This window comes from Talpa occidentalis, unplaced genomic scaffold (assembly GCF_014898055.3).
Source record: "Talpa occidentalis isolate TD23 unplaced genomic scaffold, MPIMG_talOcc4v2.1 talOcc4.2, whole genome shotgun sequence".
Taxonomy (NCBI): Eukaryota; Metazoa; Chordata; class Mammalia; order Eulipotyphla; family Talpidae; genus Talpa; species Talpa occidentalis.
Genome location: NW_023602073.1, coordinates 3,865,003 through 3,886,379, shown reverse-complemented (window position 1 = coordinate 3,886,379; position 21,377 = coordinate 3,865,003). Strand labels below are relative to the sequence as shown.

The 21,377-nt window shown below is 39.9% G+C and overlaps 2 protein-coding genes across 2 annotated transcripts in view; one reads left to right on the top strand and one right to left on the bottom strand.

Annotated features, from left to right (window-relative positions):
• The window catches only part of RANBP9 (RAN binding protein 9), a 78,768-nt gene extending 63,014 nt beyond the window's left edge, over positions 1-15,754 (top strand). The window contains exons 11-14 of the mRNA XM_037518891.1: positions 2,347-2,468; positions 4,308-4,459; positions 11,828-11,939; positions 14,762-15,754. Of these exons, the coding sequence (XP_037374788.1) occupies positions 2,347-2,468; positions 4,308-4,459; positions 11,828-11,939; positions 14,762-14,892 (517 nt within the window). The 3' untranslated portion in view covers positions 14,893-15,754. The remainder of the gene's footprint in view (positions 1-2,346; positions 2,469-4,307; positions 4,460-11,827; positions 11,940-14,761) is intronic.
• On the bottom strand, positions 15,612-19,831 carry NOL7 (nucleolar protein 7). Its single transcript, XM_037518892.2, has 8 exons — positions 19,566-19,831; positions 19,417-19,477; positions 18,967-19,022; positions 17,809-17,840; positions 17,468-17,546; positions 17,018-17,139; positions 16,862-16,939; positions 15,612-16,566 (listed from the first exon to the last, which is right to left on the bottom strand). Exons 1-8 carry the CDS (start codon positions 19,829-19,831, stop codon positions 16,490-16,492), a joined length of 771 nt encoding a protein of 256 aa, XP_037374789.1. The 3' UTR covers positions 15,612-16,489.
• Between the last annotated feature and the right edge of the window lie 1,546 nt (positions 19,832-21,377).

The window sequence follows — 21,377 nt, the reverse complement described above, 5'->3', positions numbered from 1 at the left end:
CTAATTTTTATCAGGGAATCAAAATGGAAATAAGATTCTGGAGAAAGGGACATTTGTAAAAATCTGTGTATGCAATTTTCAAACTAATTAGAACTTGAAGGTTATCCTTCAAGTCACAAAAATTTACTGAAGTAATGGTTTTGTGTGGTATTGGTTATTTTGAAGTCCACAAAAGTAGTATGAGAAAAACAATTAGAAAAAAAATGACTGTCTTTTGCTGAGCAGGTCATGGTAGATATGACATGCTGGAAAATAAAGAATTGGAATATTATTACAGTAAAAACTTATATATGGAAATTTTGAAAGTTAAACCTTTAGTACCTTATTGTGCTTTATGGTTACATTAATACTTTATCATTGGTAGAGGAATCTTCGCTTGAGGGTAAGGTTGCACTCAGTTCATGGGTTTTTCTCTTAAATACTATCCTCATGCCAGGAAGTTGCTAAAGAGTCCTCTTATTACCTGAGTTCAGGGAAGCAAACCCAGCGGAAGAGTTGATGACACAGCATCCTTCTTTGTTTGTGTTCAGTATGTAAGAAGAAAGTGAGCTTTTAAACGACCTTAACCTGTAAAATAGTAACAATAATTTTATAGTTGGTAATGGCTTTTCTTACAACAATAATGTAAAGCAGGCAAAGATGGTATTAATTATTAAAACCATTTTACAGATGTAAAGCTGAATATCAGAAAAGTAAGTGACTTTGTTTTTAAAGGTAAGTTGCAGAGCTAGTAAGTTGCAGAGCTGACACTGTTTCCCAGGATCATTGCCTTCTAGACCTGTGTTCTTGCAAGTACATCTCCCACCCTTCCCTCCATCCCAGTTTCTGTTCAAGCTGTAAAACTAAAGATGTCACCACTCTCAGGATGCTTTCCTTGATTTATGTCCCCACTAAATGTTGTGTGACTGCTTGTGAGTAACTTTCGGTATAGCCTGATACTCGGTGATGTAGTGGCGGCTAGCTTTCTGTAGGCTGTTCACTCCTGGAGAGCAGATGCTAGTTCATTATATCCAATTCTCACAGAGAACATGGTGCAGAGGCTTATAATTGTGTTCAATCAGGAATCCTTCTCAGATGCTATAATGGATTGTCAGAAACAAAACCAAACCAGTTTATTATTAAGATCACTAAAAGCTGTGTTCCTAAAGGTTTTCATCAAATTAAACATTTTCATTTTTAAAATTTGATTTTCTTATTGATCCTCAAAGTTTGTCAAGATTATAAACAACCTTTTCTGACTGATAAAGGAATCTTTGGCACTATTCGACCCCCCTTTTCACAGATCTATGTCTTTTTATGATGTAGATTTTATTAATAAAAGTGTGTGCACATCCATGTACACCTTTGCACACATACTCAGTCTTTCTACATAGAGTACTTTTTCTTCACCTGTGTTTAGAGTTTGGTTTTTTTCCCCAGCAAATGGATGTACATTGCTCTTCTGTGAAAAAAGGTCACTTTTGCTTAAATATTTCCTGAATTTTTGTCAAGTATTTGCTCCTGGCCTATATGTAATCATTAGCTGGCTCTTCATAGGTGAAATCTTAAAGATTAAATATTTATTGATGTGTAGATTATTCTTGAATCTGAAGGGCATACATCGACAACTTCAGTAGTTACAGGGACATAGTTATTCATTTAATAATAAACATGAAATGAGTAGAAATTGGAAATACCCTATGTATCCAGGACAGCATTAAAAAATTAAGATTCAGTAATTCTTAGGCTCTGGCCAGTAAGAAGGCCTGTGAGAGAAAAATAGTGTTGGGTGCTAGAAAGGAATGCAAGGATGAGACTGAGTGATTTTTAACATTATTAGTTATTTACCTTATAAGAGGGTATATTTTTAAGTAGTATGGACATATTTCAAGGCTATAAAGGAAGAAATAGTCTAAAAGTGAGTTGAATATCAGGGCAGGTGGAGTGGGTTCCAGGAGTAGATTGTTTTGAAAGTAAGTTTCTCCCCTTTTATCCTGGAAATGAATCCTGTTGTGGGGTTGGGGATCTGGGGATGAGAGTTGATTGACAAGGGACGAAGTGCAGTTCTGAGTGAAAAACAGTGCCAGGTATGTGCTGAAGCATGACTTCTGCATATTGATGTACAAGTCATTAAACCATTACATTTTAGTACATGTGCTTTTTTTTCTCCCTTATCTGCAGGAGTACAGATTTGTTAGTCAACTTTTGGCTTTGAATACATTTAAGATTTAACTAAATGCCTTTTTTGCAGATTGCTATTGCCTTATGAAGTCAGTTTCTAAGTAGGCTACATAGTAGTAGTAATTTATTTTAAACTAAGCTGCAAATGTGATATTTCTAAAATTAGGTTTGTTTTTTCATTTTCAGTAATGATGTAGACATGGAAACAGATCACTACTCCAATGGAGTTGGAGAAACTTCATCCAATGGTTTCCTAAATGGTAGCTCTAAACATGACCACGAAATGGAAGATTGTGACACCGAAATGGGTCTGCAGTGATATTTCTTACATTTTTAATAAAAAATGATGACTACAAGGTTATGTTTTTACTTGTACTGATTCACAGCTGATGAGCATAAATCAAATATAAAGATGTATGTGCCACTGGATTTGACAGTGATACATACTCTCAAACGTTCTTGTGAGAGTGGGTTGCTAGATAGAGTAGAGTTACTTTCTGGAACCATCTGCAGTTATGTATTAGACGAGTTTCTTTGCTGGACTGAGTTTTGGCTCAGCTTTAGTGCTGTTATTAATGCGGTGGTACTAACTTACTTGTGTTAAATATCCTTTAGATTTAGGGCTAGGGATGTGAAAAGTTTTTACACTTCACTATTCAGTAACAGTCAAAGGATAGATAAAATTTTACAAATTGTATTCAAACAAATTTCTTGAATTCATTTAAGGTAAATATATATGACTATGCATTGTTGAGTGCCTGGCACACAGAAGGTGCTTAAGCATGACCCTGCTCTTCCAACGCAAAAATTATGTGACTGAAAGATACATTAACATGTATAATTTTACTTTGCTGACAACTTGTGTAGTAAATTGTAAAGTTAAACTGTCAACAAACTTTCAATTTGAGAGTGAAAATTGTTGACGTTTATAAATTCTTACCAGATTTCCACGGCAACATTAGATTTCTTGGCATTGAGTTTAAAAGTTATTTATTTAAATAGATTATAAGAAAGTACTTTAGAAATGCAAGGTTTTTAAAATTTAAATAACCACCTTGTTGAAATTATGTGTTCTTTTTTACTTTTTATTTACTTTTTCAAGCAAGGGGTCTGATTAAAAAGGCATAGTTCTATCAGGTATCAGCATTTCTGTACTCAAGAGTAATTTAAGCATAATGATTAAGAGCATGAGTTATAGAGCAAGAATACCTGGATTTGAATTCATCAACTGCCACTTACTAGCTGTGAAACCTTGGACAAGTTATTTAAGCATTCTTATACCTCAGTTTCTTCATCTGTAAAATGGGTATAATAATAACTGCCTCATAGATCATTGTGAAGATTAAATGAGTTTATCTGTGTAAAGCTTATAGCACAAAAGGTTAGTGTTTAATAAGTGTTTACTATTACCTGTTTCATTAATGATAACATTAATATGTTATTACCAATTTATAGTTCAATTATTGATCAGTGACTATTATCAATCAAGATAGACAGCAGATCCTTGATTATTGTCTTGTTCAACATTGTTTCATTATAATGATCAGAACAAATCCCAACCAGTGTTGAATGGAATGCTATTAGAGAATCTAGTTTCATCATAAGATGATGATGACTTGCTTAAGGTCGGAGTTTCCAAGAACCTATTGACAATGTTAATTGAGGACTTACTGGATAGTATAAATTTTTTCTAAAAGTATTGTATAACCCTTTTGTTTAGTCCAATATGGTATCTTCTGTGTTTCTGTTTAAACTAATTAGGTTCTCTTAGTGTCCAGGAATCATTTTATTCCATCTCTGTTCTTTGTCACTTAAAATAGTCTTGAGAGGCAGTTCGTTTTTTTTTTTTTAATTGTTGCTTGGTGTAGTTTTAGAGATTTTTGCTTAACTTTTCATACAATTACATCCTAACACTGAAAGGCTGTCACCTGACTCACTAGTTTTTGGTTCCGGGCTCTTGTGACCTAAGGAAAGTATACCTTATAGCTGCAAAATTGCGTATGAAACTAAAAATAAATCTGCACATTTTGATAAAATAGTAGGTGGTGGTTACTAGATGAAACACGCACTTTTATAAGGAATTTATGTTCTTTTCTCCATTATACTACATTTATAAGTAGTAAAATACTTGTTTGTTTTGCTTACAGAAGTTGATTCAAGTCAGTTAAGACGCCAGTTGTGTGGAGGAAGTCAAGCTGCCATAGAAAGAATGATTCACTTTGGAAGAGAGCTCCAAGCAATGAGTGAGCAGCTGAGGAGGGAATGTGGCAAGAACACGGCAAATAAAAAAATGTTAAAGGTAAATTTGTTTTCCCTTGAAACCTTATATGTGTATCTTATAGGAACTGTTATATCATTTTGTAAAACACTGAACAATGGTAGACATGCTTGTTGGGAAACTTGGATATAAATTCCTCCCTGGCTTCCTGTCTGTCTGAGAGTGAAATGTCTGATACAGTTAGGTAGCTCTGCTGTACTGCAAGTACACTGAACTTGACACCAAAAACTGATTACATCCTATTTCTGCCTCTTAGCAGCGTTGTGTGTCCTTTATCAACTAACTTTCTTAGTGGGTGTGAATCATAAAATTGGCACAGTTATTAGGAGAAATTTGAGTGTACTGATGAAATTATAAATTTGAACTATTTCTATTTTTTGAACATTGTTGAGGCTGTGCCATATAGAGCTCTCATGTTGATGGTGATTGGCCATCATCTTTCACAGCCAGTTAAAACACATGTTCAAGTCTCTTCTGCACTTATGTCTATAGTGAGGTGGGTAAAATTTAAACAGCTGAGTGAGTTAACCAAAATTTTGCCTGTCATTGGAAGATGGAAGTTTCCCCTACCTTGTCAGTTAATTGTAGAGATGTTATGATTATTTAAATGTTTTTTCCCCATACTCATAAAAGTTCCACCAGCCCTATAAGCCTTTGAACCATTAAACCAACCACTGTTTTTTTCATTTATTATTTTTTGAATCCTTCCCTAGGTTGGGGTCAAAGTTGATTTGTTATGTATAATGTTCTGAATATTTTGAAAGAAGTTACAAAAGAGAGAGAGAAAGGAAGGGAGAGAGGGAGACTTAGTGGCTGTGGGCCTGATTCTTGGGTATAGCGAGAAAGGGGGTGGCTCCTGCTATCCCTTCCTACTCTAGTCCAGCCACATACAGTGTCATTCAGTCCTGTATTTTCAAAAACAGGTGGTAAGAGAGTTGTATTCTCTGTATTTGGTATTTCATTGCTGGGTAGCACAACTATTTTTAATGGTGACCCTGAGATACCTAGGAGAAAGTTAAATTGATTTTTTTTTTAAGATTTATTTATTCAGGGGCCTCCCCGGTGGCGCAGCGGTTGAGCGCTGGGTTGCGAAGCTGCCCGCAGCCTCTAGAGCACCGGTTCGATCCCCGGCTGCTCCCCGGCCACCTGAGGAGGGTCCCACATGGCGCGCAGACCTCTCCTGCTGCCCGCTGCTGCCCTCAGCAGTGTACTTCGGTCCTTCTGCCTGCTCTGCTCCCCGCTCTGGCTCTGGTGAATTCTCTCACCCTCCCACGCTTCTGACTGTACCCAGTGCTTGTATGTATGTATGTATCAATCAATCAATAAATAAATCTAAAAAAAAAAAAAAGATTTATTTATTCATACAAGAATTGGGGTCCAGGCCAGAGGCGCCGGAGGGTGAGAGGATTCACCAGACACAGAGCAGGGAGCAGAACAGGCAGACAGACCGAAATACACTGCTGAGGGGAGCAGCGGGGGAGACAGGAGAGGTCTGCCACACCATGTGGGTATATCCCTAGCCGGCCGGAAAGGGAACTGGCGCTGCAGAGGCTACGGACAGCTTCACAGTGCTGCACTCAACCCACTGCGCCACCGGGGAGGCCCGAGAAAGTTAAATTGTTTTTTTTTTTTAATGCTACAGAAAATTGGTGGGTTATATAAATTACTTTTTCATTTAAAAAGTCAGATCCATATATTAGGAAAATGGCTGTTCACATTAGCCCTATAAAATTACAAGTTCTTTGAGGGCACATTATGTTTTTACTTAATTCTTCACCTTTTAAATACCTCATGCTTATAGCACCTAGGTATTCAATAAATGTTTATCAAGTCAAAATTGAATTTAATGGAAAACTGATTTTACCAGGTTGGGAATTTTCATCACTGTGCAATTTCTGAGAACCTTTTCTAATACCATACTGCTAAGAAGAAGGTTAATGTTCAAGTTTATTACTAAGTTTTCTTTGGTGTCTAAAGTCCACTTGGGAAATTGATTGAGTGCTTCTTTGCTAGGTACTGAGAATGTTTTAGAGTAGCTGTTTTCAATCTTTTTGATGTCTAGTCATTTTTAAGAAATATTTAAGAAGATATCTGAAGAGTTTTTGTTTATATGGTTTATATTTATTGATTTTTACCATAATAGAAATTAAAACTAAAATGAAAATTAATTCATTTAAAATAAGAATCCATTAAATAAGTAACATTTTTATGAAAAATGACTCTTCCTACGACAAGAAAAAGTGAGAAAAGTGGTACTGCTTTCACATTTTTCACAAAACTTTTTAATGCTTTTGTTTCACAAATGTTTTTTAATGCTGGATTCTCATACCTGCCTCTGGATTCAGACTGTTGAGAATAGTTTGAAAGAATGAGTGGGAGGGAGGGGGGGAGAATGAGTGGGGAAAGAGCAAGTAATATCTTAGTAGTATTGTTCAGATGGTGTTGACCTTACAGGATACCCTGAAGGGGTCTTGTTTTAGGGGCTTTTTGAAAATAAATGTTTTTAAGATTTTTTTTTTTTTTTTTACACTAGGTCATCTATCCTGTTAAAATTTTATGGTAAATGAGCTCAGTGAAGGAATGTACGTTTCTTAGTCTTTGAAATTTTAAGATTTTATTTCATCAGCTTACTGCGTCTTGTATTTCAATTTGCGTGACACTCAGAAAATGGTACTAAAGGCCTGTTCTCCAAGATAATAGAATTCTTTTTTTATGATTTATTTATGCATACAAGAACTGGGGTACAGGCCAGAGGTGCAGGGGGTGAGAGGATTCATCAGAGACAGAGCGAGTAGCAGAACAGGCAGACTGACTGGAAAACACTGCTGAGGGGAGCAGCGGGCGAGACAGGAGAGGTCTGCTGCGCCATGTGGGTAGCTCCCTGGCTGGCCTGGGATCGAATTCCTGCTTCAGAGGCTGCGGATGCTTCACAGTGCTATGCTTATTAACCTTGTGCCACCAGGGAAGTCCAATTCTTGATTATTTATTGAATTATGTGAAGATGTCATTCATCTAAAGAGTGTAGATGGCTTTGATTTTGCATCTCTTCACTTCTAAGCAAATGGCAACTGCTTTGAAACTTGAATACAGTGGGCTGCTTCCCTCCCTTGATCCCGATAGGGATAAACTGAGCAACAGATTGAAGTTATAAGTGCCTAAAAAACAGGACTACAGAATTTGAGGATAACATACATACAAACACACAAATTGTCGGAGGTTTTTTGCCATAGTTGTGGTTTATAAAGTATTTTCCTTTTATTCCTTTCAGGTCACATGTGATTCTAGTGAGGTTTTTTAATCTTTAATTTCTTTTGGATTTACATAGACTTCTGAATCCTATGCACATATAAAGGGAATAATTTGGTTAAAGTTGAAACATTTACCTAGTTCTTTACCTTAGTGTCTGTGTGTATTTTGTGTCCCCTAGTTGTGGACTCGTAGGCAAACTGCACCCTCAGTAGCCCCCTCTTGGTGAAATGGGACAGCAGGCCCTGCAGCTACCCGGGATTTCTCTGCACCTCTTTTCTAGTTTTCCCTGATGTTCTTTCCTCTTCCTGTTGTCTGCTAGTGACTCCCAAGGGAACTGCCTGAAATTGCTCAGCAGCTGTTATTAAACTCATGCAGGGTGGCCAGGCCTTGCTGCAGGCATGATGTAGCATCAGATATGAAGGAGCAGCCCCTGCCTGCAAGAGCTTTTAATATTTTAATAGCATTGGAAGCAGAAACAGACCCACCTAGATACTGAGGCAGATTTTAAGCCAAAATAAGTAGTTTGGGACTCCTACCTAAATGAAGTCACAACTCCCTCAGAAATTACTCCCATTGAGCTAATATTTTTTTCTAAAATAAAAACTAATGCATAATACTGATATTTCAGAAACTTTTTTTTTGGCCTAAATCCATATGCATGTATTTTATCTACTTGTTGTAGGCATAGTTTTGTATTGTCTTATTGTCATAAAGATTTATTTCTAGTTTCTGTGCTTGATTTACAATTGTTTCTAAATGGCTACATGATAATATTCTATTATGTTGCTATATCAGCTTGAGATATAAAATCTGCTGTTAGATGTTATATTTATTTTCATTCAAATGTTTTCTCAAGCACCTTTGTACAGATAGATCTTTATCTTTCTTCTTTAAAATTATTCCATTGAAATAAAGCCCTAGAAGTAGAATTATGGAGTCAAATGATATAATTATTGTGACTCTTGCTTTCCAGGAACCTTCTACCAACTTACCAACAGTAATAAAAGAATATGCCAGTGGCATTACCACGTTAAATCCACACTGGTTGGTTAGTTTAATGTCCTATTTTTTTTTTTTTTTTTTTTTAAGATTTATTTGTTTACACAAGCACTGGGTACAGTCAGAAGCACGGGAGGGTGAGAGAATTCACCAGAGCCAGAGCGGGGAGCAGAACAGACAGACTGACCAAGAAATACGCTGCTGAGGGGAGCAGCGGGCGAGACAGGAGAGGTCCGTCACGCCATGTGGGACCCTCGCTGGCGGCCGGGGATCGAACCGGCGCTGCAGAGACTGCGGGCAGCTTTGCAGCCCAGTGCTCAACCGCTGAGCCACCAGGGAGGCCCTTAATGTCCTATCTTAAAATTGCTTATTTGCATTTCTTTGGTTACCATTACCAATTAAGTTTTACAGCATGAATTTAAAACATTAATGTTGTTTCGCTGATTTCATCCCATTTGTAAGGAAAGATAAAATTCTAGGTGTTGACTTCTGAGAACTGGATACTGTAAATCTTTCTCCTCTTTATGAGGTTTGATTAGTTTTCTCGCTTATGTAGCTTCACTCTACTAAACTGTGTTTCATGTGTTCCTGTGTGATATTTCTAAATTTGATTCTAATTCATATCCTTTATTTAAAACTCCGCTGCCTTATTGGGAAAAATTCAGCATTTTAGTGTGATTTGGGGGCACTTTAGAATTAACGCATAATACAAGGTTTCAACCAGGCTTTTCCTCCTTCTCTCTCAGCCTCACTTTCCATGTAAACTGAGCCCATTTCTGTGATTGTGTCTTGTGACACAGTCCACCCCACATATTTACATGTCTGCCTTCCACACAGGTCTTTGAGTCCTTGAAACAGGGATGAGGTCCTAGTGATTGCTGTCTTGTGTCCTCAGTGTCTGGCAGGTGTGTTCAATAATTACGCAAATATGAGAACAAAATTTTAGACTTTTTTCCTCATGATATCAGATTGGTAAATTAAAATGATAAAACTAATCTTAACAAAAGAAGTATAACTGCCTCTGTGAGCTAACCTCTTACTGCCGCAGTCTCTTTCTTTGGAAACATCTCTGTAAGGTGGACATTACATAGTATTTACCTTATAAAGTTATTGTGGAGATGAAATAAAGTGATGCATATCAGCACTTGAAACCTTGCCCCAACCAGTGTCAATGCACAATACAGACTCTCGTCGCTGTGTTTGTCTGTGGATAATATCTAAGGACATTGGCTACTGTCTATCGGTACATTTGAATAGAAGAACCTAGTAGCTTTGTGGAATGCACGAAATATCCTAAATACTATAAGAATTAGATTTTTTTAATTTTTTAAATTTTTTTTAATTTTTTTTTAAGATTTATTTATTTATTTATTCACACAAGCACTGGGTACAGTCAGAAGTGCGGGAGGGTGAGAGAATTCACCAGAGCCAGAGCGGGGAACAGAGCAGGCAGACTGACGAAGTACACTGCTGAGGGGAGCAGCGGGCGGCAGGAGAGGTCTGCGCGCCATGTGGGACCCTCACCCAGTGGCCAGCGATTGAACCGGCGCTGCAGAGGCTGCAGGCAGCTTCGCAGCCCAGCACTCAACCGCTGCGCCACCAGGGGAGGCCCAGAATTAGATTTTATAATCAGAAGGTGTGTGACGTGTCTTCCCTGTACCCAACACATGAATAGCTGCAGGGCATTCAAAATATGGCTGACCCTTGAACATTGCAGCTTTGAACCGCACAAGTCCATTTATATGTGGAGTTTTTTCTGTTCACGGGTTCATATCGCCAGATTCAACCAGCCAAATTCTAGAGTTAGTTGAATACATTAAAGCGGAACTAATAGATTCAGATGCCCAACTATAAATTATATCCAGACTTTAGATTGCCATGGGCTCCTTGGCTCTGACTCCTGCATTGTAGTATAATAATTTTTATCTTCAAACAGCTTTCATTATAATAATTGAGGGAAGAAGTCTAATGTGCATGAAATACTCAGCAGTGTAAGACAATGGGGAACTATATATTTGTGTAGGGGCATATATAATCCCTGGAGCCTCGGACTAGCTGCACAGTTCTGCTTTAATGGGCACTTCCTTTGTAATTGTCAAGATATAGAGGCAGATTTGAGAAAGGGCAAGGTTACAACTGAGCAGGAAGCTTGTCTTCCACTTCTGCTTTCAGAACACTAGTAAGATAGATGACTAGAGGAATGTGAGCAGCCTTACCAGGGAGGTAGTATTCCTTAGGAATTCCATCTTCCATACTTTAGTAATTTTGAATTCACTAATTTAGTTTCCTCATCACCCCTCCATGATGTCTTTGGAGTTAGGAAGGTGCCCTGTGTCTGTTTTTCTCTCTCATTACTCTGAAGTGGGACATTGACTTTTGACAAAATGGTAGGACATTTACTGTCTTCTGTCACATCACTGACTTCCCTTAGCTCAGTCCTCTTATTACCCTGAAATAATTGGCTTTATTATGATGCCATTATAACAAACGATGAAGCTGACAGAGAGGTTGATACTTGCCAGAGGCCACTTGCCAGCTAGTAATGCAGTTTGAACATGAAGCCAGTGCCTGAAACCACTATCCTATGCACCTCTCAGAGAAGGAAGGCAAAAAGTTATTTCAAAGAAAGATTGTGTGTCAGTTACTTTAACAAAGGTGTTGAGAATGGTTGGAGCCATGGAATGTTCCTGAAGGGAACTGAGTTCAAGAAGATGATGTCCAGTGATGTACAATTTACCCAGTTCCCACATCTGTTTTAGAAAATATATAGGCAGGCCCTGTGTTTATAATGTCAAATTCATGTCTCTGATAGGAGATAAATTGTAAAGTAAAGCATCTGAATATTCTGTCTTCCTCTTTTCCTTAATTAGCCCAGCCTTCCACAGGAGTTACATCTTCTTTATGGGGGGATGGGTGGGAACTATTCTGTATATGTTATTAACATATGCAGGAATCGGGGAAGACTATTGAGAATGTAGGCTTTGCTGCATATTCTAGCTATTAAAACATACATAGCCTCATCGTCATAGGGATAAATGGTTTAAATTAGTCTAGTGCCTTAAAGGCTATTTTACTTCTCAGCTTATAACCAAGATGAGCACTGTGAACTGTTTCAATGTAAAATCAAATTGTTTTCAACAGGATGCATTCAGTTTACTAGCTTATTCAGATCCTTGGAACAGCCCAGTTGGAAATCAACTTGACCCAATTCAGAGAGAACCTGTGTGCTCAGCTCTAAACAGTGCAATATTAGGTAAGTGAAGACAGACACACACCTTCCATTAGATTCTCCGCTATTTGAGGTGGTTATTTGTGCTGGTAATTGTATTACAATTACAAGAAAAATGGTGTCTACATTTTTAAAATTACCTTGAAGTGTAGAAAACTTCATTTATTGCAATTCTCAATCAAATGGATTCAGATGGAGACAAAACCGTACTTTAGGTTGCATCTTAGGATGGCTGGAAAACAAGTTGTGTGTGGATGTGCGGTAAGTGTTTCTGGCCTGAGCCGTCTCTGTCCCAGCTCTCGCCATGTAAGATGAGGCATGTGGCACTGCGAGGTGACTTGCGAGTGCCCTGTCGGCACCACCTCCTGACGTTGCGTAAAAACTCAAGCCTTTGCCAGATACAAAGGATGGCTGGAGAGCAGCACTTTAAATGGGCTTAGCCACGGGTGAGCGTAAAGTAAGGAACTGGAATTTGCTGTTCCTCTGCTTGGTGGCCATTCCTTTGGCTGCTCACTAAAATATCATGAAAGTATTTGCTTACAAAACAAATACACTTTCACTGTGAATTCTGTCACTGTTCACTGTGTGCATTTGTATATAAACTATCAAGTTAGTTGTTTACATAAAACTTTTAAGTTCTGGGCAATTCTTTTCAAAAGTAATTTAGATAGATGTGATTTTTCACTTGATTGTACAGTGAAATTCTAGAGGTAAAATGGGACTCCTGTTTAGAAGTCCCTGGTGTGCTGTCTGACCATTAGATACGGGGACTTTTAGCAGTATGTTTCGGGCTGTTTCAGCTAGACGCGAGCAGTGCCGCACAGAGAGCTGAGAGGATGTTCAGGAAGGAAAGGGCTCACAGGGCTGGAACTTCACGTAAGGAAGCAATTAAAAGTACGCCTATTTGTGCCTTACTCTCTTTCTTTGTATTCAGAAAATCCATGTTAAACTCATCATGTAATAAAGTTCTAATACTGAAGTTCTAAAATAGTAGTATCTGGTGTTAGAGTATTAAGTTTAGAATTTGTGTATAGTAAGTACTGCAAATTTTCTTTGGTAAATGTGTTATTTTCCCTGATTATACAATCATTTAACTCTAATGGCAAAAGTCAGAGAACTAAGTAGCAATACTGGGATTGTGGAACAAATTATGATTTACAATTTTTTAATCTTTTTGAAAATACATGTAATCTTTTTGAAATGATAGGTAATCGTGAAGCCCTAATTGCTTCGTGTTTAGGTAACTCAGACTTGGAAAGAATTTTTAAAGAAATGGGATCAGTTTTCTTAGGACCACTTTTGTATCTTGGATCCTTCGAGGGAATTAAATTTTTAATTAAGTTACTTAGGATCATCTCCAAGGTATATATATTCTTACACATTGTGCCATATATCACGTAGGCTCAGCTATGGATAGTGCTTCAACTTACTACGTTAACTAAATGTAATGCCTCCAGAATCATGAAATTGCAGTGGGTATTGTGCATATTTATTCTGGGCTGTATTTTATAGTTTCATCTGTATATTATGCTTCAAGTTGCTATTTAATTGTATACAATTATTACAGATTCCTTGTTTCAAAAAAACTTAAAGATGCTCACAAGTAGATGCCTCCCTTGGCTAAAATAAAATTGTAAAGACCCCTGGATGCTTGCCTCAGAGCAGGGTTACTTCCCTGGGAACCTTCGAGAGACATCCTTGAAAGGATGTTTCCTTTTTCAGTGTTTATTCCCTGTTATCATATGATTTTGTCTAAAAATTAAATCGATTCAAGTTAACAGAATAAACTATCAACTGCTTAGAGTTGGAAAAAAATGTTCTGTCAACACCAAAATTCAGCTAAATACTGCTTTGCCAAAGAACAGGCAGTACTTGAATAACCATAACCCACAGGCCACTTTTCAAACCACACTTTCTCAGGTCTTTTTGCCTTTCCTTGCATACTTTTTCCTTAATGTTATTTATCCCAATTTATTTTCTCTTGTACCTTCAAGAGAACCTGCTCCCTTTTTATTTTTGTTTCATCCTCCCCAGCAGCTTCCCACCACAGTACATCCTGGTAACCAAGAGTAGAAACTGAGCCTTATCAGCCTTTGTTGTCAGCTATGCTTATGAAAGGTTGATTAGTAGTTTTATTAGTCGGGAATCTACATAAACTTAAAATGTGCACATCTCCATGCAAGAAGTTACCAGCATCTATAAATTTGGCTACTTTGACCATATAACTCATTTTTCAACTCTGCTAAAAACAAATTTTGGTAATGCGAATGTCTGAGAAAGAAATTTCTAGTATGTAGGACCATGAAAACTTAAATCTTGCAATTTTTAAAATTTTTCACCTACGAATTAGGAATTAACCCCTCTGAAATTATACGTGTTTTTTCTCCCAACCAACCCAAGTAATACCAGCATACCATGGAATGATTAGCTTCATTGGGTCCTGTCCCCAGAAAGGAAAGAATCCATCAGTGAAATAATCACTGACAACCTGGTACTTTTTCCCTCAATGTCAACTGACATTGCTCAAATAGAAGAGAAGTACTAAGCATTCCTTATTCCCCCCTACAAATAATCAGATAAGGGTCTGAATTTTTCCCATCTTAGCTAATACAGAAAAGTTCTTGAGTAATACTTTAAAAGCCTAATTCTACAAGCGTATTTCTTGAAGTTGAATATCCAGCACCCGTATTACCTTGTCAGAGTAGTAGCTCCAAAACATTGATCATTTGTTAGGTGTTTAAGAGTAGTATAGGCACTGGTAATTTTGTAAGTAATGCATTATTTTCCTAATTGTTCTTTTAATGCCTTGCTAACTGCTTTTTCCATTTTTAATTATTTTTCCTCAGAAACCCACAATCTGCCAAAGCAACCTCCACTTGCCCTAGCAATGGGACAGGCCACACAATGTCTAGGACTGATGGCTCGATCAGGAATTGGATCCTGTGCATTTGCCACAGTGGAAGACTATCTACATTAGCTATGCATCTAAGGAGCTCACACTTATATTGTGGCATATAGTCAACATGGAAGTAGACCAGCTCTGCTGATTTGAAATTTAGATTTTTTTTAATTATGTACTGGGGACAGGTTTTTGTCGCTTTACATTGCTTCCTAGTTTACAGCATGATGCAAATGATTTTCTAACTTAGTGTTAGGAGAAATTATTTTCCATCTTTAACCTCTTAGTTGTCTAAGAGTTAAATATTACTGAATTTCAGACGTTCAAATTGATCATCACAAATCCTTTAAAACAATTACCTAAAAGAAACCAAAAAATCCTGCCGCCTTTGTTGGGGGGAGAGAGGGGAAGGAAGTGGAACAAGTTGTGTTTGTGTTAGCATGTGGGTGATGTAAACTTCAAATTGGGAGATGTTCGGACCCCTGCTCCCATCTAAGCATCCAATCAGTGTAACTTGCAAAATGCATAAACATCCGACAGTTTGAATTTATAGTGTTGATGGAAGAAATCATTTTTAATGTGTACTGTAAAACTTGAAATACTCAGGAGCTGAGTGAATATGTTTGTTGCTACTTACAATCCCGACCTGTTAGTCCCAGTAGTTTTGTTTTAACATGGTCTTTTTCAACTTTGTTTCCTGTTTAACTACAGAGGACTTCTGTTGTAGACTCACAAGTTTAACTGTTGTATTATAACAGTATTAAATGTCAACAGTGTGGTTATGACCTTTATTTATATAAAAACCAAATATTTAGTCAATTTACCGTGTCTTAATTTAATCTTTGTACACCTTCCATTTTTAAGTGCTTAAATGAGTACTATATTGCAATAAAAATGTAGTGATATAATTAACCAGCCATTAAAAATTTACTTCTACAGATACTGGAGTCTCAATTGAGTTTCTATATTAGGTGAGTGCATAAATGAGTCCACAGCCTAAGACTGCCTTCAGGGTACTGGCCTTCCTGGATTGGGGTCAAACCTGATGTTGTGGATGAAAGACAAAGAAATAATCTTTACGTGAAATTTTCACGTGACTCTGCCAGTGAAGCAAACCTCCAGTCTCACTTTAAAAGAACAAAGCTGGCTAACTGTATCCTTTGGCTTGGCAAATGTGGCATTGACTGTATTTTGTACACAAAGACTTGAACTTTAGATAATCGTACTGTTCCAGTTACTTCTTGTACCACATTCTGAAAAACAGTCTCACCAATAGCACCAAAACATCCGAGTGACTAAGGCATTGGAGAACACAGTTAAGACTTTTTCTGGATGTTACTTTTTTCCTGCCATTCCTGCCACATACCCATGGGGGCTGTGGCAGGGAGGGATACAAGAAACACTACTACTGTTATGGGGTTATTGTTTGTGTCCATTACATAAATACAAAAGAAAGGAAAAAATTTGTTTGAATCTGTTTTTGTTCCAGAGCTCTCACAGACAAGGCATGGCCATGCTCCAGAAGCACAAAATGTGACCGGGCCCTCCTTTCAGTATAGATTCACGATTTTTGTGATGACACTTAGGATGATTTAGGAATGATTTATTAGGTTTTTTCCTCTCATAAAAATGAACCCTGTGAATAACAAGCTCTTTATATACATTTAGCTTCGATTTACTTCTTAGAAGTTTTCATCTTTCTGAACATCCACCGTCTCTTAAACCTCTTGGCATTTTGTTTTTTCTGGGTTCCTAGAACAGAAAGTTTTGTGTAGTGTTATTTACAGAATTCCCAGCAAAAAATTCAAAACGTAACTGGAATGTCAGTAAAGATTACTTGTTACACAATTTTGAATTTAATTATTAGGTTGACTGAATTAGAGTGTACATTAGATACATATACTATGCCGACCTATTCAAAAACAATTTCTAAAAAAATATAAAAATGATCTGTCATAACTATTTGAGTAATTATCTCTTTTTAAAAAGAACATTATTCAGTACATACATAAAACTACAAAGTCAAGAGACTGTAGATGGCTCTTACCCCAAGCATTATTTAAAAATTGGGCTGCAGCTTTTTTCACTGGTAACCTCTTGTTTTCAAGAGACAGGAACTTGTTTACTAGAAAAGAGAATTACTTATTCTTTCTTGGTCTTATTCACAACAAAAAGTGAGAAGAAGACGCCTATAAGGAAGTACCTGTAGTTCTGTTGGTTCCTGGACCATATAAAGAATTCTGTATGAAGGCTTTGGCTGCCTCTTTCCTTGAATCTCTTAGATCTTGATCTTTTAGCCTTACAGCCAAGTAGCTTTTATTCTGGCTGATGAACAATACAAAAAGTCAAAGCGAATGAAGTTATTAATGACATGTCTAGGCATTTTCAAACTATTTTTGTTTATTGTCTCAAATAGCAAAAAAAAAAAAAAAAAAATCCTAATTTTGTAAAAGTAGATAATGAATAAAGCTAACTTACAGGGCTATTTATTAAGAAACAGCCTAAAACTCACATTTAAGTGTAACAAATGCTTTAATATAAATACCAAAATTGATTTTTCTACAGGGTTCTATCTGAAACTGCTTATATTTTTTCCACATAAATACTCAAAAGGTCACCTTTATATCCTATATGAAAAGAAGACAACCCTTACCCAACAGACTGTACTTTTTGCACTTTAGTTTTCTTGGAGTCGCTTCCTTTATCACATTCGTTTTTCTTTTGCAAATCAACTAAAAAAGGAATTATATCTTATTTAGCATTTAGGCAAAAATAAATCAACATTTATTGCAGTTCCCTTTAAATCTTTATTACATACCAATTTAGATTCAATTTTTGTTTGTAGTAACACATAGGGAACAAGTCCAAGCTAAACTTGGTCAGTTCTGTCTGTGTCTGTGCTTTTTCTGCGGGCCAATAACATTTAAATGCAAACATCTAAAGAGGCACTTGACACCGGAAGTGAGAAGTTATTTAAATCAAAATAGCTCATACCTTCTTTGCGTTTTCCTGGTGATTTCTTTATGCTATGAAAGAAAACAAACAAAAAAACCACTTAACTGTAATGACAAATATCAACTTGTATCTAGCAGGCTTTTTTACAAAGGAAGCCACTTGCCCAGTGAATGCACTGCCATCAAGCTCCCAGTCAACAAGCTAGTATATACGGGAGGCAAGTATCTCAGATCTGAAAATCTGAGTGCATAGTAACAGGCTTCTGAAAGCAGATTATTATGGTTAACAGAGTTAAAAAGTGATTTAAGGATGAGTTATATATAATGGAGTATCCAAAATGCAAAGGAAAGGGTGGTAGGCCTGCCTCAGTTTATTTGGAGAAATCACAAAGGATTAATTCCACAGTTTGCACGAGACATAATGATGGACACAAAGACTCTAGCCTCAGTAAGTATGGTCTGACAGACAAAAATAAACTGGAAAAAAAAAAAATGAGATGCTTAATACAGAAGCACAGAAAAGCTATAGTAATGAGTGAATGAATGAAGTTAAAAGAATGAAGAGGTGGCATTTAAGGTTGATTTGAAAAGATGAAAGGGGAAAAGGAACTCTGCCACCAAATAAACGTTTGTGTTTACTGTATTCAGGACCGAGGACTTTCAGAAAAGTCCTTTTACAGAAAATTTGAGAATCACTGGACTAAGTAAATGAACTTTTGAAATAAAAGCATTAAGGGGGGGGGAGACTCCAAATATTTATTAGTTGAAATTTAATTGTATTTATTTCTTTGGGACAGAAGAAGAGCATTTGGCTGTAAACAGTGAATGGCAAAGCTGCGAAATGAAATGGGGGCAGAGGAGGAGGAACAGGTTGGTGGCAGGTAAGTGTGGGACAGGTTGAGCTTTATGAGCTTGTGGGTAAGTGGCTGCTGTTTGCCTTAGTTGTAAATTTCAAAACACCTACTCGGCAGCATCTGCGCGGTGCAACCGCTGCACAGCTTACTACATAGACGCGGGCTGGGAAGCCCGAAGCGAGCGTCATCTGCAGGAATTCCCTCCACATTTCCCACCAAATCCTGAAATCTACTGTGTCATTTCTTAATTTGGGCTTATCATTTCCTCAGTTACGTGGCTTCCAATGTTTCTAGCCGTAGTTCAAAGAGGGGTGCGTGTAAATAATACAAGATCCGTTACTTACTTGGTCTGCGAAGCTGTTAACTTCTCTAGAATAGTATCTGGAAGGAGCTTCCTTTTCTTAAACAGATTTTAAAAACCAACAGTAAGTGAGGAACATGACAATGAGCCCCGGGTTGCTTCTGAAGTTACAGATTTCAAGGGCGGCCCTGGGTCTGGGCAAGAACCTGAATCCGGCCGATGCAGGGTGCCCGCTGGACCCCCGCCCCCGCGCCCGGGTTTCAGGTTGAAGGGGCTCAGCCCGGCCCACGGGACGGGTCCCTCTGCGGCCACACCCGCGCCGGGCAGGCGTGGTCCAACTCTCCCGCAACCTGCGGCGGAGAAGCCCCTCGCGAGGCCAGAGGCTGCCGCGGAGCCACCCGGGCCCCGCCCTCTGCGGCCGCATCCCCGCCGCCCCTCGGCAGAGCCGGGGCTTCGCCCCGAGCCAGCTGCAGCGAGGCCCGAGGGGGCGAACCTTCTGCTCGATGAACAGCTCCTCGCGCCGCTTCCTCTTCTCCTTCAGGAGGGCCCGGTCCCTGCGGGGGAGCGGGACGCCCGCGTCAGCGGGGGGCTGGGGGATCGGGGGGTACAGGGGGGCCGCGTCCCGCCGGCGCGGGGCCGAACCTGCGCAGCGTCTCCCGCACGCGCTTCTCCTCCTCCCGCGCGCCGGCCTGGGCGCTGGCGAAGGTCAGCTCCTCCGGGGCGTCGTCGTCGGAGCCCTCGTCCCCGTCGCCGTCCTCGTCCTCCAGCGGCTCGGCGGCCGCGCCGCTGCTGGGCTGCCCGAGCAGCAGGCCGTGCTCCGCCGCCTCCTCCGACGGGGGCTGGCCCTCGTCCACCATCGCGGACGCCGACGCCGGGGCGCGCGAGGCCCGCGGCCGGAGCTGCACCATGGTCGCGCGGCGCCGCGGCTGACCTCTGCCCCGGAAGCAGCCGCGCGCGGGGCGTGCGTGGGAAGCGCGGCGGCCGGTCTGCCGCCCCCTGCCGGTGCGGAGGCCCCACAGCGGCGCGCGAGCCGGCGACCGACCGGCGGGGGAGCGAGGGGCGTGGCCTAACCTGAGGGGCGTGGTCTACCCGCGGGTGTGGTCTCGTTGAGGGGGCGTGCCCTAGCCGAAGGGGCGTGGTCTAGTCGGAGGGGGCGTTTCCTTCCGCCTGGCTGGACCAACCCCCCCCCTCCCCCCCCGCCGCAGGCCTAAATCCACCCTCAGGACAAATGTGTCTCCGGCCCTTTCGCGGTCTCCCCTGACCACACCGCCTCCGCCGGGACCCCGCCAGGCCTCCTCCCCCCGCACCGTCCCGGTTCCAGCTCCAGGACGCTAAGCAGGACAGACTGCACCCACCCCCCACCCCCCGTAGTTCTGGCATCCGCGGCCCTTGGGGATGGGTTCCTCACCTCCCACTCATTGCACAAGACTAAGTGACTCAGCATTCTCTGAACAAGCCAGGCTGTCTCACACTTGCCATGCATGTGCACGTGCCGGTCCCCCCACTGACACACTCCGGGTGTGCGAGTCCTGTTGAGACTCAGAAAAACTCCCACCCAGACTGACTGCTCCTCAAGTCTTAGAAGCACCCGAACATCCATCCTACCCTCGCCCCACTATGCCCATCTCTAACTGCATCCTCCCCGGTACCTTGCACTGTCGTTTCCACGTCGTGTAGCCATTTACACAGCCATTCGTGGTCTTGAGGGTGAGGCCCTTGTCTTAGCAGTCGTTTATTTCCGATGTGTATCATATGGTGATGGTCGGCAAATAGTGCATTGGAATAAATAATTTGCCCTCACATAAATTTTGTGTGTTTCTCTTTTCATCTCAGATTTAGAATCAATTCCTAATTTAAAGGCAATAAAGCCATATATGAACAAAAATGACAAAACACAAAAACAGCTCTGGTATCCAAGGGCAAGTGTGAGACGAGCTGCAAAGACTTCAGAACTAACTGGGCCGTGATCAGACAGAAATGACAGTCTCAGATGGTGTGCTGGCTTCGCCACTGCTAACGTGGGAAATGCATAAAGTTCACTTTGAGAAGCACAACGAAAGCAAATGATGGCATTTTTGCACAACAACCGCATAATAAGGATTACAAGTCTTCTTATGTATTTCCCACCCATGTAAAGTGTGAATCGAGCCCCAAGGGTACCTGACTGGTCCTTTGGAGCCCCCACAGGTCATAACATGTCTCTTGCGCTTGCAAAGCATCTTTGGGATTTATTAAAAAGTATGATTTGCAAATAGAGTACGAAGTCTTATGTGTCTATGTCTTGTCTATTCCTACAAAAGCTAAGGGTGTGACATGACATGCAGGGGCCATTCCTATGACCGACCTTCTCAGCATTTTACTGAAGGCCGCCCCTCCCTCCCAGCCTTTGATGCACTAGGGCAGCAGACGTTCCAAGGATACGGGGTGCTGTAGCAGGCCGTGAGGGGAGACCTG

Excerpts from the sequence above, each read along its gene's own strand:
- NOL7 (XM_037518892.2), bottom strand. The coding sequence starts at position 19,831 with ATGGTGCAGCTCCGGCCGCGGGCCTCGCGCGCCCCGGCGTCGGCGTCC. Across the intron at positions 19,023-19,416 it reads AGCTGTTCATCGAGCAGAAG|AAAAGGAAGCTCCTTCCAGA; the intron begins GTTCGCCCCCTC and ends AATCTGTTTAAG. Across the intron at positions 17,841-18,966 it reads TTAACAGCTTCGCAGACCAA|CATAAAGAAATCACCAGGAA; the intron begins GTAAGTAACGGA and ends TTTCTTTCATAG.